Here is a 16,581-nt window from a genome sequence, read left to right as displayed (position 1 = left end):
TTTAGTGACAACAACATCCATCCATCCATCCATTGTCTGTAACTGCTTTATCCCTTTTATGGGGTCGCGGGGGGTTTTGCTGGAGCCAATCACAGCTGTCCCTGAAACGAAAAGGAGGGTGCGGAGAGTCCCCGCATGCAAACGGCAGTGTGAATGGGGCTACTACAAACAAAGAAACTCTTGTCTAAGCCTACCCTACATTGGCTGGCATAAATGTGAAACTTAAAAGGCTCTCTCTAGAGTCAGTGCACGTGTGGCGGTACACGTAATGATGATGACATCTGTGTGTTTTTTTCCAATGTGTTTCCCCTGGTATCTACCTGTTAATCTCAACATGTACCCGCTGACTGTTTATAATCACATGGACACTGTTATAATGTGTTTTGATTGATGGATAAAGTCTTTTGCCAGGGACAGATGCTTTTTTAGGGCAGAAATGTGACGAAGAGTCGGTAGGACAGACAGGAGGACAGACACTTCTCCAAGTGTAACTGCTGTATTTATTCCTCATATAAGTTGCCAAAGACACTACCAGTAATTACGTAACTGTTGTTTGGTCATGTTACGTTACTTTGAGGGAAATTTCTTTTAATTTTGTTGAGTGAAGGATCTGTTTACTGTGAACACCATCAGATCGACATGCCCCAACTCCGCGCCACCGGCTTATCCATTCACAAAGGTACGGTTCGCCTCTGCTGCAGCTCTGATACTACCTCCGGCAATGCATCAGAGTTGCAGTGAAATTTAGACCCTAGCCACATCTGAAACACTCACACAGAGGAGGATGAGGATCTCTTAATTGATGCGGAATCCCTGCACTCAAAGGTCAATGTGAATGAGGCTTCTGTTTGTTTAGTTTTTTTCTGCATCACTATTTGGTATGACCAAGCAATTATTTCTATTCCACTGATTGTCAGCTTGTGGCAGATGGGTGCCACAAAAACATTGAAAGGCACCAACAGTAAAAAATAGGTGTGCTAGCTTGCAAAAGGTTCAGTCAATTGTCTTTGCAAATGATTGTGTTACTTTTGGGAAAAACAATGAACTGTGTCTGCTTCAAGAAAACCTCACAGAGGATCTTTACAATTTTTTGTAATGCTCTATTAAAATATCAGACGTTAAACCCTCTCAGGACAAACCAGTATAGTCTTTCTTTTGGGCTGACAAGAAACCAGTTGACTTTGATTCCTTTAGAGCACAAGTACAGAGGCCCATTCTCTTTCATCCAAAGCAAGGATCCTGTTTAAAAGAAGCAAGAAAGGTTAGCATTTGACCAATAATTAACCTTATTCAATCTGTGAGAAGACTGATGCATCTCTCTCTTTATTGATTAAAACATAAAAAGAATCAAGACTGAAAGTAAAGCATGGAGATACAGCTTTAAAAAGGACATGAATGAATGCAGTTTGTCAGGCATGTGGCAGTAATATTTCTGACTCCATACTGGATTAAACTTTTCATTTGGCAAACAAATTAATAACTGAGCGCTTGAGAAGGAATCAATTTTTGTCAGTCAATCCTAATTCTTCAGAGACTGATACATGAGCAGCCGTCTCTTAAGGCATTCAAAGAGTGCGCTCATGGGTAATAGTTGATGCAAGCATTGGGACGGAGAAATGTTTGACTTGTGATGCCAGGCTAAACAACTTGCGCCAGTTTGTCTGCGAGCTCCTAGCAGGGCACAAAGCGTTAAAATTGAGCAATGGAAAGTCAATCAGTGCTCTCTTTAAATGGCTATGCAGTGTAGCTTCAAGTAAGCCTTTATTTCCTTCTTTGTGAGATGTGTGGGGTGTGTGTGCTGCTGTGTCTCAGCTACTGCCTTCACTGTGGTAGCCCGAGGGGCGAAGCAGATCCAAAGTACTGGGAATACATTAGAGAGCAATTCATGCAGTGTGAAAAGAGGAAAAACAAAACCAAAGAACCGCTGGAGATAAGTCAAGTTGTTGGAGCTTCTCAATGATACAGTCCAATATCAAGCTCCTGGCAGAAACTTTCCATTGAATATTTAATAAGACAGTGGTGGTATGCTTATTATCCTAAAAACGTGGGTAAAATGCAAATTCCTTTTGAGGAGCAAGCTTATAACACATTCAAAACTCACATATTAGAGTTTCAGAGAAGCTTGTCAGCACTATCACGAATACTACTACTCAATTCTACCAGTGCATTGCCTGTAGAAAGTATGTATTCCTATAAAAAGTGGGAGGTTAAGCAGCTTTTTCATGGATGGCCAAATGAGGCTGTGTTTGAAGGTGGGACGTCAGGGATAAATAGGTTTGTTGTGAAATCCGATATTCCAGGGTATAATTGGCCGTTTTTGACTAATGTTGATTTTGCCATTATATTTCACCTTAATAACTATTTACCTTGCCTTGTTTGGTGTCAATATTTTCAGCACAACCTCGCATGTGTGACTGTACAGTAATTTTTTCATTTTGACATACTGTATTAACACAATGGACCTAAAATCACAAAAAAACATAAAATCTGAGTAGGAACAAGTCAGCTTTTTTTACTGTGAAAACCACAAATATGTTTAACAAACCATTTTTTATTACTTATAATGCACATTGTTGTTTGCTAAACTTGTGCACAAGTGTTTGAAATTTACAAAGTTAAATGTAACTATATACATTTAAATGCAGGCAATGCTCAGGGCTCACTTGGCTCCTTCCAGTTGAATGAAGAGCTGCACTGCCTCCACATTCAGCTGTATCCTCGTTGTTTTGGTGTTTTGTGGTGCCTTTTTCGACCAATAGGAAAGGGAGTAGCACAGGGTTTTTTTGCTTGCAAACACTTCCTGCTTGCAGACACTTTCGTGAGAAAAGCCTGTTTTTATCGTTTCTTCCTGCACCAAACGCACAGCAAACGTGACAGCAATGTTCGCAAAAAAAACGTGACGGACATTAATTATCATAAGTCCAGTTTTACTTGACCTATCAACACATTTTAAAAACTGGTATATAGTTTGAAGGCTGCACCAATACATAGGTCGGAACCGAGTCTCACGGAGGCTGCATCTTGCTGCCATGTCATCTTAAATTGGTCACATTATTTGGACGCGTGCGTTGACTCAGGAGGTGGGGCATGGGGGTGGGCTCTGCAGTGATTGGCTCTGGTGCGCACGTGGCTATGGCGGAATTGGTAAATCATTTATGAAATCATTTATTAACGGTATCATTGTAGTCCAAACAAATCCGACGTTGCACACCCTTAAACCACGCAGCAGCCACGTTTCAGGTCAGTCTGATCCTGATCTGCAGAGATATTTGAGGCACACACACAGACACACACACACACAGACAGATAGACAGAGAGTCCTTGCTTTTATAGAGAGATGAAATGATGCATGATTTTACAATCCAACTGTGTTGTGTGCTCCTCCTACACAAAAGGTTAACAATAATGACCCCGAGGGACAGAGGATTGTGTTGTTGTATGCAAGCTGTGTGTGTGTGTGTGTGTGTGTGTGTCTGTACCTCTTCTCCCAGGGTAAACAGTGGGGTAGTACTCATAGTAGAGATCTGGTTGGTCCAGGTTGCCAAAGGGCTCAAATTCTAGCTCAGCGTTTTGGAAGAGGTTCAGTTTTGTCTGGAGGGCCAGGCGCACAAACCAGAGCTGGAACACACACAGACACGCCTCTCTCTGTTAGTTAAATGCATAAAGTGCTCATCAAATATTCAATGAGAAAAAAGAAACATCAAAAAGATCTCACAAAAAATTCTCTTATCTCCACTGGTCACTGTTGTAGTGCTCCCTTTCACTCATCAGTAAGACTCAGTGTTTTTGTGTGCCTGTCTTTTGATTCAAACATTCTTAATTAATACCAAAACTGCATTTGTTTTGCAATTAATTTGGTAAAAAAAAAGAAAAAAGAAAAGAATACGTAAGATCTTAACAATGTAAGAAAATGTCTTGACATTCATTGTTACAGTACAGTTCTTTTTTTATCGATGATGTGAGACATTGTTACGATTTGGAGATATACAGTAGTGCAGTATTTATTACATAATCTTCTTACGTTATTCAAGAATTACATTATGGTATTGCAATTCTGATGCAATGTTTTGTTCTTGAGTCCAACCAATTAATTTGTGATTGGATTTTTGAGGCCAGTGCTAATATTGATATAAAAAAGCACAGTCTGTAATTTCTGCCACTAGGTGTCTCTCAATCGAAAGCAAAAGTTGCAGTTTGATGATGCTGTGAAGTAGTGTGGGACCATCGGAGTTGTTGTCTTCTTTTCTGAACAACCAATATTGCCAGTGTTTGCCTGTGTTCCAAGACTGATGCCAGCTGTCTGAGAACTTGGTTATGCTGCCAAGTACAATGCCCTTGGGTGAGAATCATAGTTCATTCTGTTAAAATGTGCCTTAGTGATGCAGGTTCTTGACAAAGGGAAGTGGGGTCTTCTCTGAACCACTTCTTCAGGTTTTGGGGTGTGGTATTTCTCTTTTCCTCACTTTCCCAGGTGGTCCATTGGCCATGCTTGGCCATTGAGATGACAGTAATATGTCGCTCTGACTCCAGTCTTCTCACCTCCTCCATCACAAGCCGCCTCTTCTGCTGGATCTAATGACTGAGACCGGCCAACCACATCCCTGGAGTGAAGAGCAGACTTAACAGGCTGAATGGCTTTGGATGGAGTCCACTTCCTCATGTTGCCACACGGGGAGGTGCTGTTTGAATGACCCCTAATTTCCACTGGATACGTGTCTGCTGCGTTGCGGCTCCGATCCGGTTTTGCTCCGCCGTCCGGCAATCCCCACTGGTTGCAGTTTGAGTCCGCCACGGCGCAGTACGGTAGACAGCTGGTTCACGAGGCCGAGGAGTTCCCGCGATAATCACATAATCACTCACGACCGCAGTTATAGGTCTGTGTTATTCAAAACAACAACACGAAGTGTTCCCAACCGAAGGATCAGCAGAAGAGCTTGTGTTTGTCTCTTTTGTGAGATTTGTGTGCTGGTGTCAACACGGAGTGTTTTATTTTGAAAGGTAACCAGATGCTGTTTGTTATTTCGGCGCTTGACTTCCTGTCTGCTCCGTGCTAAATTCAGCTGAATTGCTGCGTCGTGCTCCGGCATCCGCCAGAAATAGAAGTCTCGGTATCTGTGCCGGAGGGCTCTGGACTGCCGGAGCTGGGATGGAGCAGATACGCAGTGCAGCGGACCTGGTGGGGATTGACACATAGACTAAAGTGAAACGTATCTGCTCCGCCGGCGTGGCGGAGACGCAATGCAGCGGAGACGTATCCAGTGGAAATTGGGGGTAACAGTATCTTGCAATTCCCACTCCTTCTGTTGCACTTTGGCCATTTCACCAACAGCATGCTCTGTGGATGGTGGGGTTTCTTCCTGCCGCTGACTTTTATCCAACTCACTTGACCTTTTTCATTGATTTCAAGCCTGGACTTCAAAACTGTGCCAGGATGTTTAGGAAAGTAAAACAAACAGTAATATGAATCACAAGGCAACAGCACGGACGATTAATTCTAAGTCTCACAGACAAGTATCGCAAAAGAAAATAAATAATGAAAAGTATCCCAGACTGTCGTTTCTTGCAAATGTCTATGTTTTGGTCACGGTCATGTCCAACATATTGTGCAGAGGTGTTAAAGGGAAAAAAAATCCAAATCTGACCCCCCTGTAGTGAAACTAAAAATAGTATCACTGAAAATAATTTGGAAACATATAAATGAACAAAAATGTATTAAAATATGACTTTTCAAGTGCTATATGGGAATTATAACATGAATCTGGAGAAAAAGCCATGTTGCGGCTTCACTTTCCAACACAGAATGAGAGAGATGAATGTATGGATGACGAGTTGCTGGCGTCTTACCTGCAGTGAGTCGGTGGTGTGGGATGTTGGTTGGCCTGCCTTTCCATATCCCTGACCATGAGCTGTCAGCAGCCGGCCTGTCAGGTCTACCGCAGCCCGCCAGTTCTTACTGCTCTGCAGGAGAGAAAAATACACAACACACTGAATCTGAAAAACACACCATGACTGACTGATGATAGATGGCATATCACAAACAATGTATCATCACATTTTTGTGGATAGTTCATTCTTGACCTGGAAAACTTATGGCTGTGTGACACAAGAGCTCATCACTAGATCGTCAGGCAGCTAAGAGACAATACAGCTGTCAATGATGATGATTTATAAGTATCTGAAATCTCAATTTACTTATGACTATAGAGTAAACTACTGAATGTCTATTACTGTGTACAACAAAAAGTGAATAAGGGTGTGATTTCGGACACAGACCACAGACTCATCAACTGCTGTCAGTGCTCAACTGTTCTGCTATGTTCAAATCTAATGCAACTACACATATCGCGTAATAGGGCTGCACAAAAAATCGTTAAAAAATCGCGATCTCGATTCACACATACACGTGATCTCATATCTACACACAGCGATTCTGAAGCATTTTATATCTCGAGCTGAATCACAAACAAATGCTCCTATTTTCCTCCCGGACTTTTTGAAGCGCCCCCAAACGCAGCACTGCCGCTGCCTCCGCCCTCAACCTGTGGTAAAGCGTCTTTACAACACGTGATTCAGTGGCGGAAGCCCGCCTGCAGTTAAGTGTATAGGCGAGCCCAAGATCAAGCGCTGCGCAGCGCTGCCTAAATCGTGATGCATGCTGGTTAAAATGTGTCGACGATGACCTGGATGGGAGTGGTTTCTGCTCCGCATCTGATGTCACATGACCTGAAGTTATCGCGGGAGCGAGGCTGCTGCAGAGCATTCGCGCAGTTGCTCTCCAGGTACTGCGCGACCCCAGACCCACCTTCATGACGTCAGGACTTTGCCCTAATTGGCTTTCATCTACGCTGACGTATATGACGTGTGTTCCGATGAATTTCCATATCCATAAGGCCTCTGCCTCTTTTCTACTCAAATATCAAATACTTTCAGATCAGTAGCAGCCGTGTGGCCGCACCTATGGGACAGTCACCATGAATAAACCTATAAAATCCTTCATGTAACACAACAACCCTGAAAGATGTCGTCAATAAACTGCTCAGTTCTGTCAGCTTAGGGTGATGATGGAGAAGTGGTTAACTGCTGTGTCCAGTGTTATCTGTACTATCCACTCTTATTAATGAACCCTTTCTGTTCCCGTCACATTAACAATACAGAGAATTATCCTGAGCTATTTGGTGTGTGATGAGATGGCGCAGCGGAACAAGGCATCTGATTCAGTCATTTGATTATTGTATTTCATTCATTCACTGAAATGTATTTCATTCATTGTGAAAAATGTTGCTATGAGAAAATGCTTCATCTTATGTTATGCTTATTTGTTAAATGTAGTCAGCAAATTCCCCTCAGCTGTGATATAATCATGCACCTAAGCGAAGTTGTCATCATAATAATGAGTAACTGTTGTAATTGTATTGTTATTGTGCAAGACTTACTATAATGTACCAGATAGACAAAGTTCAAATGTATTTAATCGTGACATTACAAGGAAAACAGAACATGATCATTTACAGTAAGACAACATTTAGGCTCTTCATCTACTCTTGATGAGCCACTGTGTGATCGTTTAAAGTGAAGCAATTACAAAGTATCCAAATTTGAAGTTGTTATTGTGACAAAGCTGTCACATTCTGTTGTCTCTAAATATGAACTGTCTGTCATACACATAATCAGATGAATACATCCTCTGAAAAAAGACAGGCTTGACACGGGTCTTGATCCCCGGTCGTCTGCATGCAACACGGTAGCAGTTCCACTGCTCTATTCCCTCAGCCCAAATGTTTTAGTTAGCTACTACTTTGAACATCTCTGATTGAATAATTTCCAAAGGAGATTAATATGAGAAAAAGGCCAGCAAAGTTCCCATAGCATCAGGTAAGAAAACTGATCGCAGTCGTTGTTGATTTTCCTCAAACATTAATGGAATTTCAATTTCCTCCACTTCTTCCTTGACGAAAAAGGCAAACACTGCAAGCTCAGCCAGGTCACGTCACGTCTACGGGAAGAGAGAGTGTCCGACTTGATAGCAGCGTTTGTATCCCCGCCCCTGCTGTCACCAGCAGATCTCGCTGATGTGATCAGGCAGCAGGAGGTCAACTTGAACGCGCCCTATGGAAGGAATGAGTGAGAAGCCGTTTTTAGACGGGGCTGCAAGCCGCCAATCTGCCCGTCCTTTTGGCGGCTAGGTCCGCGGTTTTAGACAGAGGGCGGCAAATTGGGGGTCTGTTTTGGTCCGCTGATTTCCCACCTCGGAGGGTACACTTATTTCCACCTCGCCTGCTAGAAGAGCAACTGCACAGCCGCTGAGATCGGGAGATGCTGGCGTCTCCTGGATCTCTAGCTGTATGGTTGGTTTGCTTGTTGTTGTAGCCACAACAGGACAAGGAAGAAAATTATGCCTCCGTTTTAGAAAGCCGATCACAGCAGCTATCACATATCACCTAGCTTAAGATACGGCCCCAATAAACCCTGTACAGCATGAGGTATAAAAGCATGCCCTCTCATCTTGGGAGACTAATTTTTAAATTTTTTTATTTGTGTAAAAATAATTTCTCATCCAATTATGGAACTTGAAATGAACAAAAAAAACATTGCTTTGGCAGAGGCATAGTAGTATCTGCCATACTATCATGTTTTTTTTTTTGTTTTGTTCAAGTTCATCAGTGCAATAAACATTTTGTGAAAAAAATCGTGCCAGAGAATCGTTATCTCAATTCTAAGCAAAAAAATCTTGATTCACATTTTTTCCAGAATCGTGCAGCCCTATCGCGTAACTTCATTACATACAAAGTAAATGATAGAATGCAATTTGACGCAAATTCGTGTACATACATACATACATGTAAAACAATGGAGCAGTTTTTGGAAATATGTCTCAGAAAAACACAAGTGATTCTATGATGTGATTTTGAGCAAAAAAATTTAATTCATGTCTTGGTCGCCTTCCAGAAATGTGTTATTGTAGCTTTAAGTCTTTGGCAACTTATAAAAAAGATAAAATCACCAAAGTGAACAGTCACCTGATTGTCCCCATTAAGTCTTCAGTGAACTCACACCTAGAAAACAGCATCCATCTCCAACAGTGAGAGATTGACAGGGTCTGCTATACTGATGCAGATTTATGTGATGCAATTTCAAGCAAAAAAACGTCACTTTCCACAATGCATGGTGGGTAAGGATCTCAATCACAACTCAATATAACAGCATCCATAGGATTATAAACAGTTTGCTGAGATATGTTTAGATTTACATATGGAAACTGGCTGAGAAACACATTAAAAAACCCTACTGATCTAAAAATTATGATGTGTACTGTCACCCCTCTTTTTGTTCCGTAACACTGGCATGCTGTATAATATAACATACTGAAGCGATGCAAGGCCCGCACTGTTCAGTGGGAACAAACAAAGGCAGTGCAATGTCAAGCCTTTGTTGTGGCGCTATTGCGGAATTTAATTCTGAAGAGGTCTATTTCACTGCGTCTCAGTGTATGTGCACTGAAGGTTTCAGGTTTCTACATCACACTTATGTGTATGCTGAATATTGGAACAGGATTGGCTTTCATATTATGTGTGATGCACAACTCATGCTCATAGACACACCATTTATATCTGACTTTAACTAAGAATAAAGGAAATTGAGACTCCAAGCAATGAATTTGAAAACAGCCTTCTATTGTTAATTCTACAGAGTGAGGCTTAAACATTCAACTGTAGGTACAAGAAGAAACACATTTTTGAGGCAGACTTCAAGTGATTAAACAAGTTAATTTAGTTCTGTTTAGTTAGTTAGTTAATAGTTTTGTCCAGCCAAAAGTTCAAAACCAAAAGATATTTACTTTACAGTGGTATGAAATACAGAACATCAGAAAAGTTGTTTCAACTCCATGCAAATTTAACTTTCCCTGTAAGATATTGTTTTTTTAAGGTTGCAAAGTTCCGAAATCTCAGTATTGATTTGCCAAATCTATAAGAACAAAAGACCCAAATTGTAGCTCCAGTCAGCAAATCCCTAATGGGAAAAACAAAACAGAACATATTTAAACAGAGAAAATTCTCAGAGGTCAAATAGTGCAAGAAGGCAGGACTTCTGACAACCGGGGGAAAAAAGCCTCTTTGGCCTTGAAATACAGTGTTAATACAGTTATATGACAGTGTCAACCCCAAACTCAATGTGACATTTAATGCTGCAAACAAGGTCACTCGATATGAAATAAGGCAGCTGTGTGTGGAAGTGCACATCTGACAGTGTTTATACTGATGTGTAGAGACTGTCAGACAAAGCGGCCACTCACACAAACACTGTGGACAGTGATTGTGCATGTGCGCGCGTGCACACACACACACACACACACACACACACACACACACACACACACACACACACACACACACACAGACACACACAGACACACACTAAGTGTTGTGCCATTCATCACAGCCTGGACACTAATTAGAAGAGTTGAGGACAGAAAGAGGGAGGCCTACTTTATTTCTAGTCATGTTTATACCAAAAGTCATTATGGTTTTTGTCTCTTTTGTAGCTGTCCTCTCTTCCCCTTCAGCCTCCATCCCTCCCTTCTCCTTCCTCCTTTTTTCTCTTGCCTGCCTTGCTGCCTCTCTGTCTTCCTCTGTCTCCCAAACTTGATGCTTCTTACCTCTCCTTCCATCTCCTCCATGCCCTCCTTCTGACTCTCATTTCTGCCTCCCTTCTCCTCCTGCTGTAATTACATCCTCATCCCTCCCATCCTTCTTGCCTCTGCTCCCCTGCCCTGTGCCAGTAGCTGTGCTGCCTCTAAATCTTCATTAGGGGGGGAAATGAAGCTGAAAACAAGGAGGCAGCCTGGACGGCCAAAAGCAGCTGCAGTCACTCAAACACACATATCCTACTGTAAGTTACAGTACACTGCTGCCTTGACACGGGGCATACGAACACAGGTGTATAAGCATGTATTTGTAGGTGTCTGTGTGAGATTGGAATATAGATAGATAGAATTACTTTAATGATCCCAGACAGGGAAATTATTTATTATTTATGGTGTGAGTAAGTGAAATAAGTACAGCCAGCAGTGATGCTGCATGCACACACATACAGGGTTCAGAAAGGACACAGAGGGATAAGGAGTTTCAACTGAGGATAAGCAGGATCTGGATGGTAGAAATCCAGACCACATGTAGTGTAAGAGCGCAGAAGTCAAAGTTGGCCATAGTGGATGAAAAAGCAACTCTGGGCCAAAAGACTTGGAAAAAGAAAAAAAAGGACCAGTGTAGTGTAGCAGAGTGGAGAACAGGAAATGAGGAGAAGAGAGGTGAGAGCCAAGGGAGCTGCAGCGAGGCCAAAGTGAACAAAAACAAAAACTCACAGAGCTGGATAAGTGAACTTCAGCTCAGGCCTTATGTAACAATGCAGCACTGCAACCACGCATAGCTCTATGGTATGTTATTTTCTAAGGCCAGCCCATAATTTCAGATCCTGAACCATACCAGTCCAAACCAAACATTACAGGCAAACATTAATACAGCAGCTGTGATGAGTAGGGATGTATATTGATAAGGATTTATCGATTCCGATGCTTTATCGATTCCTGTTTATCGATCTGTTTTTTTATCGATTCTCTTATCGATTCCCAAATAGGCTGAAAAACAAGTAGTAAATGAGTACAGAAAAGAATACAACCTGGTTTATTAATATAAATCTTAATTATTCACTGCTGAGAATAAACAATACTCAAATGAGTAAGATGAGTCCACAAGCCAAGTGGCTATTGGCTAAGGATAATCCCATAGAGGAACAAGAGGAACAACAAACAAGGAACGGGCAGGGCCGGGCTGATTAAATCAACCTCATTTTTATCATTATTACACGAGGTTAGCCAGTTGTTTAATTTTACCTGCTGTGCTAGTGCTAGCACTGGTGCTGCTAAGTGCGTCAAACACACGGCATTGCTGGAGTGTAATGCCGTGTTGTGTGGCCAAATGCTTTGACATATTAGTTGTATTACCGCCCTTGGCGCGCAGATCCCTCTTACAGGTATTACAGGTGACGATCCCCGAGGTGTTGTCCTGCTTTGTGAAATGCAGCCAGACTTTGGATCGTTTTTGCCGGGACGACATTTCTCCACAGTGCATCACACATAGCAGCTCAGCTCACCTCTTTTTTTTTAATTTTATTAGCTCAGCTCAGCTCACCTCTGCTCTGCAGCAGCTTGTGTGTGTGACGTCATCGCAAATTTGTGAGTAGGGTACATTTGTTTACAGTGGCGGCACAGCCCCGGGAAAAATCGATAGCGGGATCGTAAAGGGTTTTTGTTAGCGATTCCAAAGAATCATTTGACTCAGAACCGGTTCCCAAACGAAACCGGTTAACGATGCGCATCCCTAGTGATGAATAGACAGCAGGCAGCCTCTTTGTTTTAGGAGGCGATCTTCTGTGAACAGAAGGTCACAGGGTCAGACTCCATTAAAGACAGGATGCGATTATGAGTGTCCTTGAGTGAGATACTGACATCTTTCCTCCACACTGATGAAAAATGTCAGAGAACAATCAGAGACCTGACCATATTCAACATGCTAATCTAAAAATTAGAATGATTTTTTTCTGAAGCTGTCAGTTCCCATTATAGTGACTGAAATTCATACTGAATCTTAACAATTTTAATGGGTCAACTTTTGTCTCCAAGCATTTTTCCACAGACCTGGTGTAGCCGCTTTAGCCACAATGTGACATGACAATCTGTTACCAAATGTGTTTCTGCAAGATGGGATAACCACTAACTAAGCCAAGCTCCAATTGTCCTGCTTAGTAGCAGAGATGACCAGGCCAACCTGTGATGATCTCTTTCCTCAGACTAACCAGTATTTTGCACTGCACGGCTCAACACATATGATGTCAGGGTGGTAATGGTTATGTCTCTTGATAAATGATGAGACTAGTGCTTTGAATGTCAGTCGTTTACAGTGAAGTTTCATTGCAATTGTAGCAGTTTCATCACAAAGATATTAGCTTCACTACTTACCAGTTGTTTCCTCACAGCCATATCGGAGCTGCATTTGAGTTGTGTTAAGTTGTTGATAATACAAATCAAACATTTACTTTTGCTTTAGAATCAATGTTGCTTGTAGTGTTACTTTGTGTCCTCTTCCAACCTATTTTAATATTGTAGTGGTTAACGGTTACAGAACAAGTTGGCTTAAACCATGGTGATACAGGGCTATAAAGTTTAATATTGGATAAGGCCTGATTGTCTTAACAGGACTGTTAGGCCTAGTTTTATTTTATTTTTTTCCAATTAAATATGCTTTGACATGATAATTTTCTTAAATCCTCATTATCAGAAATCCTGAAATACATTCCTTGTTAAAAGTGTATACCTGAGCCAGTTGAAAGCACGCGACCACATGCACATGTGAATAATTGGCTTTACTCGTTAGTATATGGTCTATAGACAGGAAATGATGGGGGAGCAAAATGGGAGTTGGCATGAAATAAGGGTCCCTGAATCTGGTCAGACAACATAGCTCCTAGGCCATCATGTCATTGCACATTGTGAAGCAGCTATAGGAAATGCATTGTTTTTTTTGGCAGTGCAACATTTCAATTAGGGATGTAACAGTAACCGGTGTCACGGTAAACCATGGGAAAATTCCCGACGGTGAAGGTTACCGTTTAAATTTTAATTACCATGGTAACCGCCGCGATCGATAACCACGGTGTGGAAAACTCACAAGATACTTTATCCAAGTCTCCCTACGCAGGCGCAGTGTGCAACATGTGCTTGTTATGTAGTGAAGAAGACGTGAGGGAGGACGTGATGGTAGCGGCCCTCAAGGCATTTTTCCGCCTTCAAAGAGAACCAAATCTGCAGGTTGTGTGTATTTTGGTTATTATAAGAATGCTCAGGGACAGCTTGTCGAGGATGGCAGCCCGATCTGCAGGAGCTGCAAGAAGAAAGTTGTTGCAAGGGGCGGCAACACATCCAATTTACGCGACTAACACCCTCCACTGTTCAGCGAATGCAAGGTAAATTAACCTCAAGCTCGGGTGCATGATGTATGTATATGTCGAGTTTTCTCTGTCTAATTTGCTGTTGTCACTAATGTAAACTGACCAGATAGTGGTATAACTGAACGAAGTTGATCCATGATTTGGCATATTATCTGAACCGCTTATTAATTGTCTCATATCCTCCTCACTGCTGCTCTGCATCAATATTTGGGGAATTATTAGGTCGACTTTAAAAAGTGAAATCTAGAAACACGTACTGGGTGGACTGATTTAGTGAACGCAAACTGACTGAGATGACTGACTTTCATCTCAGCTCCGTTCACCGGAGCAGCGTCTACCTGTGGCTCAGCAGACATCTGACCAATCAGATTGACCGAGTCCACTGACAACTGACGAGCAAGAAGACAGAGAGACAGACGACCAATATATAAGTAATATCAGTAATATAATACTTGTGGATTATTTGTAGAATAGACTATATATAAAGAATAATATAAAATGGTGAATATAACAAGTGTCTAGAGAGAGATAAGAGCCAAAATAAAGTATTATCCAACCTTTTTCTCACAAAAGTCATATGATCTAAATTGTGTGTTTTGTGATTTGTTGGTTGCACCCTTAGTATTGTTAGTAGTAACAATGACAGTAATAATTAATAATGACATTTTCTATAAATTTTTTTCACAGAGAGGGTCTGCTGGCCAATCGAGTGCTACTGCCACTACATCTCATTCTACCTCTGTAACGCAGACATTAAAGGACACGTTTCAAAAAAAGGCTGCTCATGAGCTCTCATCACAAAAAGCCAATGGTCTAAATGCAGCCATTTCTTTCTACATTGTTAAGGATATTATGTCATTCCAAATTGTGGAGAGGCCTAGCTTTTTGAGGCTGATGAAAACTGCTGTGCCTCACTACAAAGTGCTGTATCTGTGTTTTTTCAACATTTTGAACGGAATCTACTTTTTAACGTGGAATATCGTGGAATTTGACATAATTTCACTGAAATGTTGTTCTCGTGTGGAAGAGGAACTTTTGTCTGGGGAAAACTGCACGGGGGGGAACCAAATCTGGGTGGCACAACAAGTCGTCGCCGCCCCCCTCCCCACAGACTGAGCTCCGCCGTCAATACAATGTAAGCATGGCAAAGCGGCTGCTCACGGCTCCGTCTTTGTCGGCGTAAAAGCTGAGAACCTTGAGATTTACCCCTCAGTACAGAGCCGAGCAGTTCCCGAACGACTTGTATGTGTCAGGTGAACTGTTGTTTTGCAAAGAAGCAGACCTCAGAAATCGTAATTAAAGGTGTATGTAACGTTAATGCGTTAGAGTTAGCCACCTGTCCGATTCATATTATCGGCATATCACCAGAGTGACTGTTAACTGCTGCTAACAGTAGCTGCTGTTAGCTAGCTAGCCCCGTTAGCCACAACCCTGTTAGCTGACTCTGCCTGGGCTGGGAGGCTTTTCTGGATCTGCCTGAGAGCTGACCATGTTTTTATTCAATGAAACCCATAAAAACACAAAATATACTACTGTGTGAAGAATCAAATGTTTTTGATGCACTTTGCTGTACTGTACGGTACAGTATTGAGGAAATATGTTTGTCACCACAATTAATTTAAGGTAATTTCTATTTAATTTGTGTACATTTTAGTCATTAACATTAAAAACACACTGTTTTTGGTAGTATAATAAGAGTAAATTGGGATTCACAAAAATTAAAACAGAAAAAACGGAATCCCCAAAAATTAAAACGGAAGAAACGGAATTAGGGAAAAAATAAAACGGAATTTGGGAAAAAATAAAACGGATTTTATAGGGCCCTACATTTATATACCGCGGTATACCGATAACCGTGATAATTTTGGTCACTATTGCCGCAGTGTGAAATTTTCATAGCCTTACATCCCTAGTTTCAATATAAACTGGGCTACACAAAAATGTGTATTAATATGTGGACATTATAATCACTATTTGGACAGTGGGTCTAATTTAAATATTATAGGGAAGAATGGTAACAAGCAAGAACATCTATAGTGACCTGGCTGGATGAAGAGCTAATGATGACTAAGTGTGGTTTATGTGAACGAGTGCACCTCTAATAAGACATCAAGATAATGACTTCAAATCATGCCACACTGGCCCATCAAAAACATTCATGGTTCTTACCAGTACAACTTGAATGTTACAACTGTTCACAGCTGGCGTGACTACCCCTATAAAACATGACATCTATTCATGACTGGTTGTTTCTTTCTCTTTAGTTAGTGTTCAGGTGAACTTATTTCTCATTTAAGAACATACAAAAGTGCTTTCTGAAAGCTTATAATTAATGCTATCATGCACACAAACCCTGTTGTCACTAGGTAAATTTGAGTGATTTCACTTAACCAGTGTTGGGCACGTTACTTTTAAAAAGTAATTAGTTATAGTTACTAGTTACTTCTCCCAAAAAGTAACTGAGTTAGTAACGGAATTACTCCACTATAAAAGTAATTAGTTACCAGGAAAAGTAACTATTGTGTTACTTTTATTTCTTCCCCCTTTTGAGCTCGGCAGTCATTTTAGCGTACTCGGCAT

General features: G+C 41.4%; 1 protein-coding gene across 2 annotated transcripts in view; it reads right to left on the bottom strand.

The window, feature by feature from the left end:
* The window catches only part of trappc12 (trafficking protein particle complex subunit 12), a 91,312-nt gene that overhangs the window by 18,778 nt on the left and 55,953 nt on the right, over positions 1-16,581 (bottom strand). For both annotated transcript variants that reach the window (XM_030443722.1, XM_030443723.1), the window contains exons 4-5: positions 5,845-5,958; positions 3,480-3,618 (exon numbers count right to left, since the gene is read on the bottom strand). In XM_030443722.1, coding sequence (XP_030299582.1) covers positions 3,480-3,618; positions 5,845-5,958 — 253 coding nt within the window. The remainder of the gene's footprint in view (positions 1-3,479; positions 3,619-5,844; positions 5,959-16,581) is intronic.

The sequence above is a fragment of the Sparus aurata genome, chromosome 16, assembly GCF_900880675.1.
Source record: "Sparus aurata chromosome 16, fSpaAur1.1, whole genome shotgun sequence".
Lineage (NCBI taxonomy): Eukaryota > Metazoa > Chordata > Actinopteri > Spariformes > Sparidae > Sparus > Sparus aurata.
Note: the sequence above shows the minus strand (reverse complement) of the source record. Positions and strands in the feature narration are given on the sequence as shown.